General features: G+C 43.6%; 2 protein-coding genes across 3 annotated transcripts in view; both read left to right on the plus strand.

The window, feature by feature from the left end:
* The window catches only part of ERGIC1 (endoplasmic reticulum-golgi intermediate compartment 1), a 60136-nt gene extending 50698 nt beyond the window's left edge, over window positions 1–9438 (plus strand). Inside the window, exons 9-10 of one of the 2 annotated variants that reach the window (XM_050905131.1) lie at window positions 1450–1572; window positions 7393–9438. In XM_050905131.1, coding sequence (XP_050761088.1) covers window positions 1450–1572; window positions 7393–7500 — 231 coding nt within the window. In that variant the 3' untranslated portion in view covers window positions 7501–9438. Of the gene's footprint in view, window positions 1–80; window positions 742–1449; window positions 1573–7392 lie in introns of those variants that run through there. The other variant, XM_050905132.1, reaches the window with a different exon arrangement.
* Window positions 9439–12561: 3123 nt separating this feature from the next.
* Window positions 12562–16946, plus strand: RPL26L1 (ribosomal protein L26 like 1). The gene is made up of 4 exons (XM_050905480.1): window positions 12562–12582; window positions 13754–13926; window positions 14674–14814; window positions 16775–16946. The coding sequence occupies exons 2-4, from the start codon at window positions 13759–13761 to the stop codon at window positions 16901–16903; spliced, it is 438 nt and encodes a 145-aa protein (XP_050761437.1). The 5' UTR covers window positions 12562–12582; window positions 13754–13758; the 3' UTR covers window positions 16904–16946.
* Window positions 16947–18272: the final 1326 nt, after the last annotated feature.

Raw genomic sequence — 18272 nt, forward strand, 5'->3', positions numbered from 1 at the left:
GGCACAGATTGACTAGTATGAAGAGATGAATAGAGTCTTAAGTGTTGACTGTCTGTCTTCTCTCCCCTTTTACCTCCTAGACCCCTTGTTTCCTCACTTCCCCAGATTGCCACTGTCCCAAGATATGCTGCAGAAGTTCTGCAATAAGAGCTCTGAAAATACTATGACTAGGGACTTCAACTGCATTCTACTTCTCTTGCCATCCATGGGAAAAAACCTGAATAGAGGGAAATTTGGGATTTATACGAGATTAATGAAGGAGATAGATGCTGTTTCACTAGCTCCCTCTGAGCTCACAGAGAATAAAATTATCTTTTTTGTATCATGCTCATGGGTGTCCTATTGCTTGTCCTTTCTTCATCTTTCTGAAGTATTTGAGGTTGTGTTTGCCTCTGTGTGAAGAATTAAAACAGAAAAGGTCATCTGAATTGGCAGGCATGCCATAGGGCTAAAGAAGAGAAGAGCAGCTGGGTAAAGAGGTCGTGTGTGCCGTACCGGTGCTGATGGCTCTCATTGGATCGCTGAGTCCTCAGCCTGCTTTTCTTTGATTTTTCTGCAGTCTGTCAAGATAAATGTCCTGATTCTTTAAAATTTATATATATTTCCACTGAGAGCACAGAAAAAATACTAGCTCAAGAAGATGTGACTTTTGATACTAAGTTGATGTTAGTATCTGTTCTACATTGGCATTGTGCAGTATGTCTTGTTGGGGTGTTGTCCTGTGGCTGATTGATTGCACTGTACCTGTTATTAAAGAAATGGATTAAAGGAGATTATCAATCTGAAGATGTCTCTCCCGAACCAGCTTGGAATATTTTTTGAACCTTTGCCAATATTTTTCTGTATACAGTTTAATTTTGGCTTTCAGCATGATTTTTAAACATAGTTTAGACATGGCTCTACGTGATTCATACTGAGTGGGCAAAGCATTCACATTGTTGGTCCCAGTGCAAAGGGGGCCTTACAGACGGGAGCTGCTGCTTGCTATTCTGAGTGCGTGGACACAAAGGGATTTTCAGGTTCTTGCAAACTAAATTCCGTTTGTTTGATGAATATCCCAGTATACGATTTACATACTGACAGTACAAAAACTTCACCTGCAACCACTTAGAAACTGCTTGTATTTAAATAGAGCAGACCTAAGCTACAGAAATCAATGACAGCCTTTCTATTTACTTCTGTAACTTTGAATGAAGGAGAGAGTAAGCACCATCACTCTCTGTTCCCAGCTATATCATTATCAGACTGTAAAGAACTTATTTTCCTGTTTGATAAAGATGGGGGGTGGGCAGTCATACAGGAATTAACTGTTTGCTTCTTTCAGTCTCATCATTAGTACAAAACAGTGGAGTAAGGGCCAGATCCACAGAAGCAGTTTTATTGCAGACACCCTATCTGGAATGAGATTGCTCACATTTTCTGCCATTTTTCCCCCACTTTCTTTTCTAGGAGTACGTAGCCTACAGTCACACTGGCCGCATTATCCCAGCTATCTGGTTTCGTTATGATTTGAGCCCCATCACAGTGAAATACACAGAGAGGCGGCAGCCTTTGTACAGGTTTATCACGTCGGTGAGTTACTCTAAACTTCTAATTCTCCCTTCACCTGCCTGTCTTTCATTTCTCTTCTGAGCCTTTCTTGACCAGAAGAATTGAGTTTCTGCTTCAGAGGGTTGTGACATGATTGAAATAAAGCAGTACGTCACCGCAGTTGTACTGAAGTGTAAGTGAGGTAACTGGTAAGCCCTATGCTCTGACAATTTGATTTAATAGCTAGGCACAAGAAGAAAGAAAATTATCCTATTCCAGAAGTGCCAAACTCTGTCTAGGCAGGATGGGCACTATTGCAGCATGTCAGAAACTTGGAAGTAAAGCTAATGTGGTATGCAGTAAAGCATGCTGCAATAAACCGTCTCTCTAATGATGAGATCTAACTTGCAGAGAATGCAGGGCAGTTGTTTTTCTCAGTGCTGCTGCTTGGCTTAATACGGGTATGCCAGTTCCAGGCAATTACTCCTGGGTAGAAGTGGAGAAGAGCTGCATTATCAAATTCCAGAGGTGTTTTCCTGACGAGTTATGTTTTGATCTATCCAGATAACATCCTGTAGTACTGATCTCAGCATCTGTAACAAAGCTGTACTGTCCAAACTGCTAGTTAGGCAAAGAGCTATTTAAAGATCTTCCAGAACTTTAAAAAATGTGTCCTGAGGGAGTTGGCTTAAAATTTAAGCTGCAGCCTGCTGTGCCAGTGAGGCATGGTAGAATGTGAAGTAGTTGATAAATTGGCTGGAATGAAGACCTTGGATTTTGATTTTCAAACTGTTTGAATATTTTAATTGGAAGTAACATAAACAGTGTGGCTGTGTTGCACTTAAAGATTTTGATTTTGCAGCTTCTGATAAACACCAAGTTCCCTTCACTTAACTTTAGAAATGTGTGTGATCTCTAGGATACACAAATACCTTAAGAGAAAGGGACTTGAAGCAAAACATAAATGTCGTGGTTTAAGACCTTCTTTTCTTAGCACGTCTGTTTGGTTTCAAAACATAATCCTAAAAAAGGTCAAACATCAGCATTTTATGACTTGGCATCTCATACTGCCTCTACTTCTTTCCCTAACAATATGCTCTCATAGGTTTCTTACGCATCTTGTTGGGTGAGGTTGCGGAGGTGTTTTTAATGGGAAACAGTGTTTGGAAATGATTGATAGCTGGCATTATTCTTTGTCATGTCCGTTGCTAGCATTGATTTACTGCTGATACGCCATTGTATGCATATAAATACCATCTTTGTTGAATTTGATACCGTGCTTCAGAGTTTACATAAGGAGTCCACAGGAGAGGCTTTCCTCACTGGTTGCCACAATGACCTTCTGGATTTGAGATGGCCCCCCACTAGAATTTTGCCCCATCCTGTCTGTAAAGTTAGCCAGGCACGTGCTGGCTGCTAGACTGCTGAAGAAGAGTTTTACAATTGATTTTTGCCTACTTTGTTTGGTCTTAAAAACAGCTATAGTCTCAAGCAGCTCACTTGAGACCGTTGCAATTGAACGTCCTTCCTATGGAGATGTGTGGATGACACTGATACCTGCAGTAGCTCTTCTGCACTACGTCAGACAGATGTGCCAGACCCTTGTCAGCCGTGGCTGACTTAGAGGCAGATCCTTGTTTCCGATGCTGTATCGTGGCTGTCAGTCTGGACCACCTGGCCCTGGTACAGATGACCTGCTCTTGCTCTCATTTAGGCTAGGAATGTTTTACAGTAGGGCAGCCTTGGCTGTGTATGTGCTACACTTAAAGCTTTATGGCGTTCAAGGTGGCATTGAAAAGGTTGGAAGAGGGGAGCAGTGCTGCAGAGGATCAAAACACCTTTTGTCCTAGGTTTCCTTGCCCTGTTCTGATGACGTGATCTGTTCCGTTGTCCTTTCCACTCCTTTAGCCCCTTCCTATATCTCCAGCATGGCCTTTTGCATCACAGTTGCTCTGGAGATCAGTTAGTGGTGATCAGCACTGGGCTGAGGTCCAGGCAGAGATTGTGCCGGGGCATCTGGAGTCATTGCCGAATGCAGCTGGCCATGGAAAGCATCAGCTTTTTCTGAGCAGCAGCTGCTTAATTTAAAAACCACAAGAGGGGCTCTGGGGTAGCGGGAGATCACCTGCGACTCCTTTTAGTGAGCAGATTGTTTACTAGGGCACCCGTGTGGCTTTCAGTAAATTTAAATATGTCCCAGGGATGGGGGAGGATCCTGTGGGCTTGAAAGAGACTTTAGGGAGGAAACCGTGTTGATGTTGGAGGGGAGGATACACTGTGGAGGCACGATCCCCTGTGGAGGGATCACATGAGAGAGGGGTGTTGGCTGTTCACCATAGAGCCAAAGGAATCTCATTCTGCTGCTGGGAGGGTTATCTGGTGCTCTTTGTTAGTAATGAGTTTGCCCCCAAAAAACTTCAGCGCCACTAAGAGCAGCATTATAGCACCGTAGCAGTGTTCCCAGGTCTTGTGTGTTCCCAGCAGACCCACTCTAACTCATGCCTGCTCCTTGGGTTTTTGTGGTATGAAGAATTATCCTAATTTTCTGTACCGTGTGAGAGGTGCTTCCTGTGCAGGACAAAAGGCCATTGGTTTAGCATAGATTTTACTTTACACGTCACACTTCAAAAAATTCAGTACTAAATAAGATTTTGTATTGCTTGTGGGTCAGTGCTGCCACTGTCACTGTGCTGTGAATTTGCCATGGATCCTGGGGTTAACCACAGACACTTGGCATAGTGTTAAACACAGTAGTTTTTGCCTGTTAAACTGTGCTGCTTAAAATCAAGGCATCTCTCCATAAAGAGAAGCCATTCATGGCCTCATGGTTGAGGTTATGGAGCAAGGGGGCAAGTTGCACTGCTGAAAATTTATGAGTTCCTTTAAGTGGCCAAACTGAAAGAAGGTTTTATCATGTGGTCAGTCTAGGAGCTGGGAGGGGAGTGCAGGCAGAAAACAAGCCAAAGTTCTGCTGAAGCATTCAAAATCCGGAGAAAAGAATAGACTTTTTTTCCTGATATGAGAGGACTCGTCTGCCCTCTAGGTGTGGAAAAAATTAAACTGGAAGGGGGGGGGGGGGGCAGCCAGAAATGGTTGCAGGGAGAATTATTTCAGCCATGGGACCTGTTACCAACAGGTATCATAGACTAAGTCCTGTGGCTTTTTTAAAACCAAGACAGTGTTGGTCTACAAGATGTGCTGCAGGTCAGCCAGAAGTCTCTGGGTGAGATTCTGCAGCTTACCTTACTAGGAATTGCCTGGGGGTCCTACTGGTCCCCTCCGTCCTTAAAAGTAATTTTCAGATTTTAAGACATCCCAGAGATCCACAGTCACGTATCTGACGCTTCCCTTTCTGTCATCTTACTTGCAGCCTTGCCTCCTCCTAAATATCCACTCGTGTTTTCCTTTAGACTTCAGCCTGCATCCCAGTCACTATCCTGTAATTGTATTCTGTTCAAAACCCTTGTGTGTACCCCACATTGCATGGTTTCTCACTGCTATAGTTATTACACTTCTATATTTCTTTTCCTTCCTCCTTTAATGGTTGGGCCTGAGTCAAACTGTAATCTTATGGAGCCAAACGCAGATCATTCCCAGTATAAAACTCCATTAAATATAAATAAGTGCATGATGCCTAACTTCCTTCAGTGCTGCTAAGGAGCAACACTCCATATGTATTAGAACTGTGATGATAAAGAAACACAGTGGTGCAGCTTCTGTGCTGACCTAGAGACCAACCCTGGTGCTGCCTTTTTTTTGTCGGAACAAAACAAGAGGACTGTGTGCGTGCTGGGAGGCAGGCTCCAAGCGAATGCCAGGTGTGTGTGACTCATAAACACTCAGCAGTACAGAGCTGTGCAGATGAATATATATTTTTTTCTATTCCCCACCCCCTTGCACTGCTGCACTGAAATCAGATTTTCCTACCATATGATGCAAAATCTTAGTGTTGGACGGTTTTTCTGTTATTTGCGGTGTAACATCTCCTGTCAGCTGAGCTGCTGTGGACTGAAATAACCCAACTCCATTGCGGTCATTTTCCCTGAAAAGTCACCCTGCGTCATGCTCCAAGGGATAGCAAGGAGGGGGGCACAGGGGGCAGGAGCTGGAATTGTCCCCTAAAAATACTAACTTTGCCTCAGGCTGGTGCTCTGGTTTTTGAAGCCTTTATCTGCTGGAATGCCAACTGTCCTGCAAAAGCCATGTTTACCGCAGCTCCTCATTTTACCGAGCTCACTAAACGCATATATCCCAGCTATAAATACTCATGTAAACGAGTGCTTTATTTCTTGCTGCCTTCACTCACCATTAATGAACTGTTTGTTCTGTTGCCGCTGCTAACTCCCTGTCAAGCTGAATGCTGCTGCTGTTATGTTACTCTTCTGCGTGTAACTTTGCCCATGGGGTGTAGTGCTGTCTGGGAGAAGAGACATGGCACGGTACGTCTAGTGTGGCACCAGTTCCCTTCTCTGTCAGTTGTATTGCATTTCCCTGATACCCTGCTACATTGGCTTACTGATTTTGGGTTCCTCTCTCTCTTGGCTTCTAGCTCACGACAAAATCCCCCTTTTCCTGGGCAGGTCCTTCTCAGGAGATAAGCTCTGTATCTTGTCCCCTTCTCACTGATCCAGTGTCTCTTATTCTCAGAGCCACCTAATCTTATGCAATGTAAAAGACCAAATTAAAAGAGCATCACAGTTATTAAGTCAAAAATGTGGGAGCTAGGAAATGCCAGGTTCTGTGTAATTATAACTTGGCTGTTAAACGTTATTAGGTTACATTATTGTGTATCATACTTTCACGTGAACCCTGCATGGTGCAGTGCACGGGGTGGGGTGGCACCCTGTGAGCAGCGTTTCTTCCCATCCTTTGGTATTTGACTGCTGCCTTGTTACTAGCAGGTGGTTTGTATTAACCTGGTCCTGACTACAAGTCATATGTTTCCACAAGGACTCTGAGATGGCTATTGTCATGGTATTGAACCCTTCAAATGTGTTTTCCTTCACAGTTTCCCTGGGAGGCAAGTTTGGCATTTTCCCCATTTCATAGATAAGGAAATTGAAGCAATGTATTGCAAAGTCCGTAACTGGTGCCCCCTGATTTTGGTGTTCCAAGCCAAATTATCTTTGGTTTGACATGTCAGAATACTTTTGCGTTTTTCTAGCACTTGAGAACTGAAGTAGGTTGTTATGCTAATCAGGAGGTTAATTTTTTCCCTAACTCTGTTCTTGAAAATGATTACGTGGTTTTGCTGGTGTTTAAATAATTCAACTCGAGACATCTTGCATGGAAAACTTTGGCCCACAAAGAGTTAAGTTGGCAGTGCTTTTGTAAGCAGCCCTTGTAATGGAAAGTGTTAGACAGACTTAGCTGTAGGTGTCACTGGTAGCTAGGTTTCTCTGTTAGTCACTGTCCTTCACATGCTATTTAAGTGTCTTTTTTTGTCTGTTTGCAAATACTGTATCTTGTGAAATAGGGAAAAGACTACAAGGCCGTGGTATTTATAATAGAAAACCATAGTAGGAAGATATGAGCAACAGAGAGCTGCTAGAAAGCTTTGTTAGGTGGAGTTTAGCCCAGAAAGGAACAGCGTTCATGCTGTAGGCTCCTAGGAGCTGGGGTTTATGATTGGCTCAGGCTATGATGAGTTCAGGATAGCACTAAGTTATTCCACTGTAGGGAATGGTTTTCCTGAATGATTTTCATGTAATTACGTCCCCAGTACTGTTAGCCAGTACTGTTACCCAGTTCTTACTATGCCTCCAGAAAATACCCTAGCAGTATATCCTTTCCCCAGTTTCAAGCTGCGTAAAAGTTTCCCTCATCCCTGACAAACCTGTTTTCTCTCTCTGTACATTTCAGATATGTGCCATCATTGGAGGAACATTTACTGTAGCTGGGATCCTCGACTCCTGCATTTTCACAGCATCAGAGGCCTGGAAGAAGATCCAGCTGGGGAAAATGCAGTAGCGGTGAAACTACCCTAGTCTCCTAGGACAGGAGCAAAGATTGAGAAATCTACCACTACCTGTTTTTGTCTTTATTTTCTATTTGATTGAATCAGTAAGTTTTTCTCTAATCAGGCTGTTCAGTGAAGGCATCTTCAACAAATCAAAGAAATCTCCATGCATTTCAGAGCTCTGAGAGTGAAAAATCAATGGAATCAGGGCATGGATTTCGATTCTCTCCCCCCAGAAAGAGAGGTTGAAATGCCATATATGAAATACACCATCAGATCTAAGTAAGGATGACAGTCTGTTCTCTGGGAGGTTCCTATGGCAGTGTACAAACTAGGTAGTAGATTGCAAAGAGTTGAGCTGTCTTGTGGCACTTTTTGGAATTCTGTTGGATTTGCATGATTAGACAATCGACTTTTGTATAAGGCAAAATTATACATTAGGAAGAAATTCTACCCGTGGTGCCAAAAAGGTGATGTATCTGTTGGTGAGGAATGGAAAGTGTTAGTCCCCGTAGCAAACTTTAGAGACAGAGGGCAGAAATAACATCAAGAAATGTTTTGTGCTTTTATTGAAAGCTCTTTTGTTCAGATATGACCTTTCTAATGAAATGAGCAAACAAGAAGACGAAGCCTTCCCCCAGCTACCTTTTCCTGGGTAATCTGTGATCCAGGCAGTGGAGGGCATTTCTTTTAGTCCAGATGTAAAAGTGGTTTCATTTCTTCCCAGAAACTGAATATCCAGTCTTGTGTTTACAGGTGGCATGAAGTAAAAACCAAACTGAGCAACACAGTTTTATGTGGCCTTTGCTTTGAAAGGGAATAGTTGTCTTTACAGCATTAGCTTTTATTTTCTTATGTTTTTTAAACACAGACCACCCAACAGTCTGAATTCTGCACTTCTGCTTTATTATTATTATTGGTATTGTTATTTTGAAAAGGGGTTGTGTATTCTGTGTGTTCAGAAAGATGATGCAGTCTTCTGGGTGGATGAGCACAGCTTACTGTCTTGCTTTGTGTGTGTATATTGAATACACCTGTCAGACACAGGCAGTCTGTCTTGTCAGGGTTTAAGGTGCCTCCCTTTTCCTTTAAAATTCAGTCAGGCATCTTTTCTGAGCCCTAGACTGACACTGTTCACCCACAGGTACACCAGTAGCAGGGCAGGCGTTCTCACAAGCTGGCCTCTGCTAGTAGTTGTTTTGTTTTATTCCTTAAAATGGTACCTGAGCTTCCATGCCCATTCATTCAAGCCTTGTCTTCTGGGGCCTCCAGTAAATGGAGGCATGAGGGGAAAACTACTGCCAAGTGTGGCTTGCATGTAATGGTAGACGTGAGTTCACTAAAATTAGACCAATACCCACCAGCGCATTTTCCATAGCCTCCTAAATGTTCCTTGAGTAGTAACAGTCTCTGCATGCTTTGTAAATGCCTGAGCTGAGGATACACAAATTTTAAGTGTTCCAGGATGGATAAAAATCATAAAATAAAAATCTTTAACTCAATCAATGCTGTAAATTCTAAGACAGGTGCAGGATTTCTCTTGGATAATATCTACTGCCCACTGCCCTTCCCTGAAGGCAAAAGTATCCAAACATTATGCTGTAATAATATGAATCTTTGAATATTCAATGTTAATGCTAGAGTCAGATGCATTTCAAAAGTATTCCTAATACATGTCTGTTGAAATTGTCTCATTGCTTTGGAAGTAGGGAAGGTAGCCAGTTTTGTCCACACACCAAAAAAAAAGAAGCCAGCCACCCTGCCCCTGCTATCCTCTGCCCTGTAGTGACTTCGGACAAATTACAGCATTGGAATTTTTCCCTGTTCTTATTACGAACTGATTGCTATTACTTTAGGTGTAAACTGGATTGTGTAACTTCCTGTATCTGTTAATGTATGGATAGATTTTATACATTTTTTTCCATTTACAAAAATCAACTTGAAAATGAGATGCTTGTCTTCATTTCGGTGCATGCGTCCATGTGCCCACGAGCGGTACCCGCTGGGTGGCGGCGGCTGCCCAGTGGGAGCTGGGATTTTCCATTGCAATTTCTTCTCTTGCTGGCCAAAGGATTTCCTCTAATCCACTGTGACTAGCTGAAGCTTACAGCAAAAAATGTCCTAGTTTTTTCTCTTGAATTTGTTGCATCTTAGCTCACAGCTTGTGAACCCAGTGGATTACAAGGATGTGATCTTAGCAGTGCGTCCTTCTCCTGAGCTGTGCAAGAGAAGATCTTTGTAGCGCGGTGCATTGTACTGTTAGTTTTCTGAAGTTTCTTCCCTCGTACAATTTCTTCGACACAAACGAGCAAAGCTGGTTGCAGATTCCTGTTTGTCCCTGGTGTGTTATTTCTGCCCTTCTCCTTCTCTCCATCCTCTGTCTGAATTAAATACTGCCTTCTGTGCAGTCCAGGCCAATTCTCTTAAACCAGACCAGTGAAATTGTTTGGCTTTTTTTGGAAATAACACATGCATACTTCAGTGTGCCTGCTTTCTCTGCCAAAATGTCCACTGCAATAACCTCATAAATCACATTTTTTTTGCTAGATGTGGAAACCAAATTGTACTCAAGTTCTGGCAAAACTGCTGAAGAAACAGTCCGCACCTTAGTTCTCTAAACCAGGTCTAAGCTTTTGAGTACTGCCAAGTGAAGGCTACCTTCTGGGTCTGCTGTAAGTTGTGGCGAGCTTGTCCTTCAGGCATGGCTGGCTTGGGTCGTGTAATCATGCTGCATCATGTGTTTACAGAAGAATCTGCTCTTCATCTGTCCAAATGTGAAAGCGAGGTAGTTACTGTTACAGCAGTCCTGCCTCGTGCATACATGTTTCATTAGATTTCACTTTTATTTTCAAACACTTTGTAGAGACAAAATGAGCTTAGTTATGCTTTTAAACATCAATGCAAACAAAAATAATTTCAAGCCATAGTGAAAGGAAAACCATCAATCGTAGGTGTTCATCCATATTCCTGACTTTGCTCTTTCAAGTCAGTACTTTGACAGAAGTATTTGTGGTTTTCCAAGACATCCCTGTAGGAAGTAAAATGTTTAGAACTTGTATATATTCCAGTTTAAGTAAGTCCCTCTAAAGCTACGCTCCATTATATGGTGAGAACTTGTGGCGTAGGATGCTTTGCAATGGTGGAGTTAAAACTTTTAGCTCTAGGGAAGGCTGTGCTTAGGTATATTCTAGGCAGTATGTGGACTGCTGAAGATTATTTTTTAAGAAAAAAAATGGAAATGGGGTAAGAAAAAATTGGAAGACATGCATTTGTGAATGTTTGATTTGATTATCAAATGCTTGCATTCAACTACTGCTCTGTAAAAAGTGAAATCTGCAGTGTAGATGGTAATGTCTGTAGTTAATTTCTGAATATTTCTCATTTAAAGTTCTTTTTTATTTGTGTGATACACAAGCTGTTCGGGCTGAAAATGACTGTGATGAGTATCTGCTTTAGAATAGTCATTTGAAGTTTCAGATGAAATATGTCAATGAGGTATTTCTCAGTAGTCCTTGGAAGAAGGGAGAGAGGGGCAGGGGAGGGAGGACGTAGTCCTGCAGTATGTTATGGTGATGTTTAAAGCACAAGTCTTTTGCATTTTTACAGTGGAGATTATTGAGGGGTTCTGGCATTTCTCTTTTCATTTGCAATCTTATGTTAATAAAATATTAGCCTTTTTAGTTCTATAATTAAAAATAAAACTCTGATGTGTTTTGATTGGCTTCTTGTTGCACTACTATTGCAAAATCAATCCAAAAGGGCTTTTTTCTTTTGTTTTTAATTATTATTTCAGTGAACTAAGCGTTATCACACAATGAAATCACTGTAAGCCAGGTCACCGTGTAGAAAGTTAACACGAGGCTCTTTTGTAATCGGCACTGAGTCATGTCTGGACATTCAGTGCTTGGTTTTGAACAGTACCAAGTGTCCTAACCTTCGGTTTTTTAATGAGAGGTGAGTGGACTGCGCTTGGAACTTGCTGCGTTTGGCTTTAGTCACTGTGCCACTTGGTATATAAAATAACCCGGTTTTTGTTCCCCCCCTCCTTTAATTTCCTTTTAGCCTTGCTTCACTAAGTATTTAGAAATAAGTGTCTGAGGCAATTATTAAAGTTTAAATAGTAAAGGGTTACAACATAGTGAATTTGGGCACTATATATCTGCACCGTATTAAGAAACCAATTCCTTTTAAGTTCCGGTATTGCTTACTTACGTTGGTGTCTGCTGTACAGCATCTTTGTGAAGGAAGAGATCCTGCCCGCTTCCAATTAACCTCAAGTACAGATTGAAACTCAGATTTCCAGAATTGACAGGATGATGCTGAAGGTTCCTTACTCTGTGTTAAAGATGAGTAAAGGCACTGGGAAACGCGTTTGTCCAGCTCTCAGCCTGCTGCAGCTCCACAGCCTGGGAACTTTTCCAGCCTATCTTTATAAACCAAAACCCAATCAAGCATCTGTACTGCTTCTCACTCGATTGATTGGTTCATTTCTACCAACAACACGTTCTGCCATAAATAATTTTCTTTGAGAATAAATTAATCTGTCCTGAAAAAATGTAATAGCACCAAATCTACCTGAAATGCAAGCAGTTTGTGCAGGTAAGTTAGTTTATGGAGGCGGGGGTGCAGATGACAGTACACACAGGCACAGGAGCAGGGTCTGGGCTGAGGAATTTGAACTTGGCAGAAGCCCCAGGAAGCTGGTGCCCCTTTTGGCTGAGGGACGCGGGCTTTCTGAGCTGGGCTGGAGAGGAGGAAGCTAGGCGGAGGTTTCTCTGTCTTCATCCGCGTTCGGGGAGGGGCTGGATGTGGAGAGAAGTAGCTGCTGCTAAGTGGCTCTGGATTTGGGCACGGTGAAAGAAGGGGATGCGGGAACAGACGCAGGGACGCGCGGGCGGGTACCGGAGGATGCCCGGGCGGGTACCAGGCGAGCGCCCGCCGCGCCCCGGTGCACCTGTGGCCGCCGGCCGCCAGGGGGCGCAGGTGGCCCCAGCTCCACGCGCAGCATCTCGCGAGATCCCGGCGGTCGCTTGGGAAAGCGGAAGCGCAGCGGGTTCCTCTTTCCGGGCGACCGTCGGGGCGGCAGCAGCGGGGTAAGGGCGGCGCGGCCTGGCCTGGCCCCATCCGCCGCCATCCTGCGCCGGGCGGCCCCGCGCTGTCCCCCGCTGGCCGCGGCGCGGCGGGGCCCCCGCGGCGTACCCGGCGGGACCTGTTCGGAGAAGCGGGAGGGGGGGCAGGAAGGGGCTCGGTCGCCTCGGGCCCTGCTGGCGCCGCCGCGCCCGAAGCTCTGGGGTGCCGCGACCCAGGCCCTCTTCGCGCGGGAACGGGGCTGCTCGCTGCCTGGAGAGGGGACTGGGGTTGGCCAGGGCTCGCCGGCCCCGAGGCGGCTGTGCCCCGAGGGTGAGGGTGCTGCTGGCGTTCGTGTCGCGGGCAGAGGCGGCGGGTAAGCTGATGTAGGAGCCCGGCCCTGGAGTTTGGCTGCAGGGGTGTCTGCTGGGGCAGGCCTGCCCCGGAGCTGCGTTCGGGTGTACCGTTGGGAGCTCGGACTTCAGAGAGAGCTCACGGTCCTTTGGCCTGTTCTTTGATAATGGATTGTTCGAGTAATACAGCTCAGGCAGCGTATGGTCTTCTGATCTGCAGCATGCCCTGGCTGGCCATACAGCCCAGGCTAGCGTGCACAGGAGGTGCAAGTGCGTAGCACTTGAAAGTTGCGGAGTTGAGCAAGGGCATCGTTTAACGGACCTGCCTTTGTCACTCAGGATGAATTGTGCCGTGACAGACAATCTTGTAATGCAGTTGTTAAGATTTAGGGAAGGCCAAAAGTATCTTGGATTTACAAATTTGTTACATGCGCCAGTTTGGTGGTGTGCTTCGTTGGAGATACCTGAGCAGTATGAGTTCCCTTTCTCTGTGAGTCCAAAATATACGTTCGCTTCATAAATGAAGATGGTGTATACTACAGTGCAAAATTAAGACGAGTCAGTCAGGTGTCCTGACTTCTGAGAATAGCAAACTTTGGATTAGAAAGAATAGTCTTGTGTGCATGTGTGTAGCACACCTGTCAATCACAGGGCCATTGTCAATCAGGGAAGAGGCTTAAACCTTATTTGAAGTCCGGTTTGTAAGGGTCTGTTAACTGGGGGTAGGATTAAAAATAGTTAAAATTGCTTTTTTATGTCCTAGCATACTTTGTGTGGGTAGCTGATAAAGAGTAGTGTGTATGAGTTACAAGCATCTCTCAAACTATTGTTTTTCTTTATGCAGCCAAAATGAAGTTCAATCCATTTGTGACCTCAGACCGTAGCAAGAACCGCAAACGACACTTCAATGCACCTTCTCACATTCGAAGAAAAATAATGTCCTCCCCGCTCTCCAAGGAGTTGCGGCAGAAATACAATGTCCGCTCTATGCCCATTCGAAAGGATGATGAAGTCCAGGTAGTTGCGCTGTCTGTCTTCTTTTAAGTTGTACTGTCACACGTGAACTTCTATCTGTGTTTTAGTTTTCATGTGTAGCCTGTGCAAAAGGGAAGGGCTAGACAAATTGAAATTGATGCTGGAGCTTCGCCATGAGTCTTGCAGAAATAATACAAGTTAACGTAGTCATAGACTTGGCCTGTTGAGTGTTTCTTGAGATCACATCAGTGACAAGAACACAAGCGTGCTGGCAGCTTTACTGCACTTTAGTTACATGCATTGATTATCTTGCTGGATTAAAGGCTTTTAACAATAAAGCACAAACCAAAGAATTGTTTCTTTTCTTTTTTTATAGACTATTTGCTACCTGTGATATTTGAAAGATCAGTTTAGAAATGAATCCAAGTTAAGTGGCTTTTTTTATATAAAATGCAATGATAGGTGAAAAACTAAGATGAAAAACTATTGAAGTTGACCGTTAGCCTTCTGGTTGAAAAGATTCAGAGTTCCTTCACTAGGGTTTACTGCAGGGAAAATGAAGGAAAAGTACGGTTCTGATCCATTATACTTTCCATATTAATGATTGCTGAAATTGTCCAGTAATTGATGTCTCTGTGGCATGTGTATACAAAGAGCAGAGTTGGGATATCAGCCTGTGCAGTTCTGGTTTTCCGTTGGAATAATTAGATAGTGTTTCTTAAGATCTGGTAATTGTTTAAGGGGTGGTTTTGAAGTATGGGACAATGTGCTTCTTATGTTCGTGTTTAGGTTGTCCGGGGACACTACAAAGGACAGCAGATCGGCAAGGTGGTCCAGGTGTACAGAAAAAAGTACGTCATCTACATTGAGCGTGTTCAGCGTGAGAAGGCTAATGGCACAACTGTCCACGTGGGGATCCATCCCAGCAAGGTACGGTGCATGAAGTGAGATCTGAAACGCATGAGGAGACCTTGTTGGCAAATGAAGACGCTGCTACTGGCATGAGTAGAACCTTGTTATGGCACATGGAATAATGGATTGAGATACTACAGCATTGGGGGGGGTAATAAACAAGGAAACGTTATGGTGTCATGATAGTAGAGAAGTGACAGTTGAAACCAAGAACTCCTCAACGTTTCTAGGGCTTATTTGGTGAAGAAGCTGCTAGAGACTTTACATTCTTGCTAAAATACTTTTTTGAAGAGCTTAGTGTTCTTAAAGCACAAAACAGATCGTTTAGAACAATCCTTCTTTGCTGTGTGGCATTTGCACTGGTTAAGGAGGTGTTAAGAATGTTTAGATAGATGCTCAGAATCGTGATTTGTTCTTCCGAGCTATTGTGAACTAAGTTCTTCTGAATCTGGTTTTAGCCTGTATTGATTGACAATGTTTAGAGTTCGTGAAAACCAGGCAAAGCCTGTTTAGGTCATAATAAGAAAACATTTCAAACTAAACAGAACAACTAGCCAAAACCTGGTTTGAAGCAGATGAAATTAGTCTGCTTCAGCCTTGCTGTGTGGGCACGAATACTGAAGTGTTAGTGGAAGAAATCCAGTTGTAACAGGTTTTCTGGTCTAAATGGTTGGTATGTTCAGCAGAGGGAGAGCAGAATTATTCCAAAACAACATAATGACTTGTGTGCAGTAATAACATTTGACAGACAAGGTGACATTGCGATGGAGTCAGTGTACATACTGCTTGCATGGTAAATAGCAGTGAAAGAAATAGAATTTTGTGCTGGTCCTTTATTTCTGTGAAAGTTTTCTCTAATTGGGAATTGGACCTTGATAAAGCTTTGCATAAAGATTCTGATTATTAATGCAAAAGGAACAGAAGAATGTTTTGTTTGTTGCAAACTTGCAGTGGGGTGGATGAACAATTTCTAGCTCTCCTAGGTAAAGAGATAGGAATTAATTACAATTAAGAGAGACCTAAATGCACAATGGAACTGAGGAGGAGTGTGCAGCCCTGCTGCAGCCTATATGGTTTTTCTAGGATTTGATTGTCAGTTGTATTAAAGTACTCCTTTCAGTAATATCAACACATTTATTTCTTTGCCAGTTTAAGAGGGCACAAAGAGCACTGAAGGCTGCTTATGGGCTGAAAATCAGAGCTTCAGTTTGCTGCTGCTGATATTGTTAGAAATATCATTAAGGCTGTGGCAGCAAATGGTCTGCGCAGTTTGCCTTTTATGTGTCCGTGTTAGTAATAATTGATAATTGCCTGGCCGCTTCGCAACTGTTCAATAGCAGATCTGTTCTTTAAAGCGTCTTTTATATGAGTCACTACAGTGCATGAACTTTTACTGTTGCCTGTAGTTTAGCCAGATGCATTGGCTATTCCAAATGGTACAGCAATGGTAATGGCCAGCGGCAGCAGCATGGTTTTCCAGCGTTCCGAAATTTAGGTCGCATTGCTTAAAACATGGAGAAATTAAAATAATCATCCATTACTTGCCTTTGTGGTGGTGGGAAGAAGACTCAGCTGTATGGTGTCTTTTAGATGGATGTAGTATCCATCATGTTTGAGCAGCATAATGGAAATTAGATTTACTTCAAAGTCATTATTTTATTATGTAGATGGATAGAAATTTGGCTGCTCTTCAGTTTGTCCAAATGTTGTGGCTGTGCATTGAAAAAACTGTCCATATGTTCCGATCCCTGAATGTACCCAGAAAAATTAATATAGCTCAGTGTTTTGAAATACAGAAGGCAATTCAGTACCTCTGTTCTACTCAAACCAAATTAGATAGTCTATGGAAATAAAACTTCGGTGATTTGGTGCAGTCTGTTAGCGATGATCTTCCTGAGCCGTGCTGTGTTACCACAGTTCTGTCAGGTTGCTGTACTTCAACACTGAAGAGACACTAAATTCTTTGTCCTTTCTCTAGGTGGTGATCACTAGGCTAAAACTGGACAAAGATCGCAAAAAGATCTTGGAGCGTAAAGCAAAATCTCGCCAGGTTGGCAAGGAGAAGGGCAAATACAAGGAAGAAACAATCGAAAAGATGCAAGAATAGATGGTTTCCTATTTGACATCATTAAAGAACTGCTAAAATTAAACCTATTGTTGTGTCTTCTCCTTTAGAAAGTCTTGATAAGGTGTGTCTGGTTAGCGTTTAAATATTCATTCTCATGTTTTGATGTTGGCTATGTAAAAAATACTTCCACTAAATTAAAAAGTTTTTTATACCTTTTTTTACTTTTAAGAAAACTAAAGACTTTTTGCCCATAAAGGAATGTTTCAACCAATGTTAGAAGGAGTAGTGCAATCCTGAAAACATGTATCTCACGACCATGGTACTCCTGTCTCTTCCACTGATCTTTAACACTTATTTAGATGTGTTCATGGTTTTAAATGAACATGTTAATTCTGTGCACCATATATATTTAATATTTTATCAGACACTTGAAGTAAGCTATTTCTGGCCATGAATCTCTTTCTGTAATCCTCTTAAATTATGTTTTTTCAACTGTCTTAAGAATTTGACAGTAAAGGGTGACATTTTAGAGATTCACCAGGTGTGTCGTGGCCAAACACAGCACTGAATTTGCTGTGTGATGTTTCAGGGTCTTACATTAATGCTAGAGCTTGAGGACGGGGGGTTTACCTCACCAGTGCTCGTGTGGTAGAGCTGTCTGGTTTGAAATGGGTAGGAGTGAAGGCAGTCTCAGTGCTGTTGCTAACACTATTTTGGATGAACGTTTCTGTAAGAGGAAATTCGTTTTTTAGCGCTTTATACATATATAATTGAGAGCTGCTGCAGCATGTTGAAAACAGCCTGCAATTAAGTGAATTTACTGGCTCAGTGAATGGCCCTCTAATTGCTGATAGAGAGGGAAAGGAATTCAGCTCCTGCCTGAACAACCCTGCGGTCCGAAATACGGGATACTGAGAATCGAGGAAAATGACACTGGCACTTTTGAAGTCACTTATAGGCATGAATACGAAGGCTGCTTTAGAAAGCGGGCTTTGAAAGTCGCTGCTTTTACGCAGGTTCAGAGGTTTTATCCCTCGCGGTTCCTGCGCGCACGCCTGCAGCTTGGTAAGACCTTTCTTCACCTTGAGTCAATGTACCGAGGAGGTCCTTGGGGTTCGCTGCTGCCATGGGGCCTTTCCAGCGGCTGCGCTGAGGCGTGGGCGCGGCGTGCTCTCCTGCAGGAGCCTTCCCCATCGTCCCGGGTTTCTGGGGAGCTCAAAACCCGCCCTGACCCCGACAGCTTGTTTCTTCTCCCCTCTTTTCCTCAGAGACGCTGGCGTCAGTTCCTGCGGCGGCCCCACAGCGCGGGCTCCCGCCGGCGGCGGCGCCGAGCATGGGGGGCGGGGCCAAGCGCTCGCGCCCGTCGGGCTACCAGGTGCGCCACCGGGCTCCGGCGACGCGGCGGGCG

The sequence above is a fragment of the Gymnogyps californianus genome, chromosome 14 (genome assembly GCF_018139145.2).
Source record: "Gymnogyps californianus isolate 813 chromosome 14, ASM1813914v2, whole genome shotgun sequence".
Classification (NCBI taxonomy): Eukaryota; Metazoa; Chordata; class Aves; order Accipitriformes; family Cathartidae; genus Gymnogyps; species Gymnogyps californianus.

Bases quoted from the DNA above. Each gene is read 5' to 3' on its own strand.
- RPL26L1 (XM_050905480.1), top strand. From the start codon at position 13,759: ATGAAGTTCAATCCATTTGTGACCTCAGACCGTAGCAAGAACCGCAAA. The intron at 13,927-14,673 runs GTAGTTGCGCTG...GTTCGTGTTTAG, and splicing joins GAAAGGATGATGAAGTCCAG to GTTGTCCGGGGACACTACAA. The intron at 14,815-16,774 runs GTACGGTGCATG...TCCTTTCTCTAG, and splicing joins TGGGGATCCATCCCAGCAAG to GTGGTGATCACTAGGCTAAA.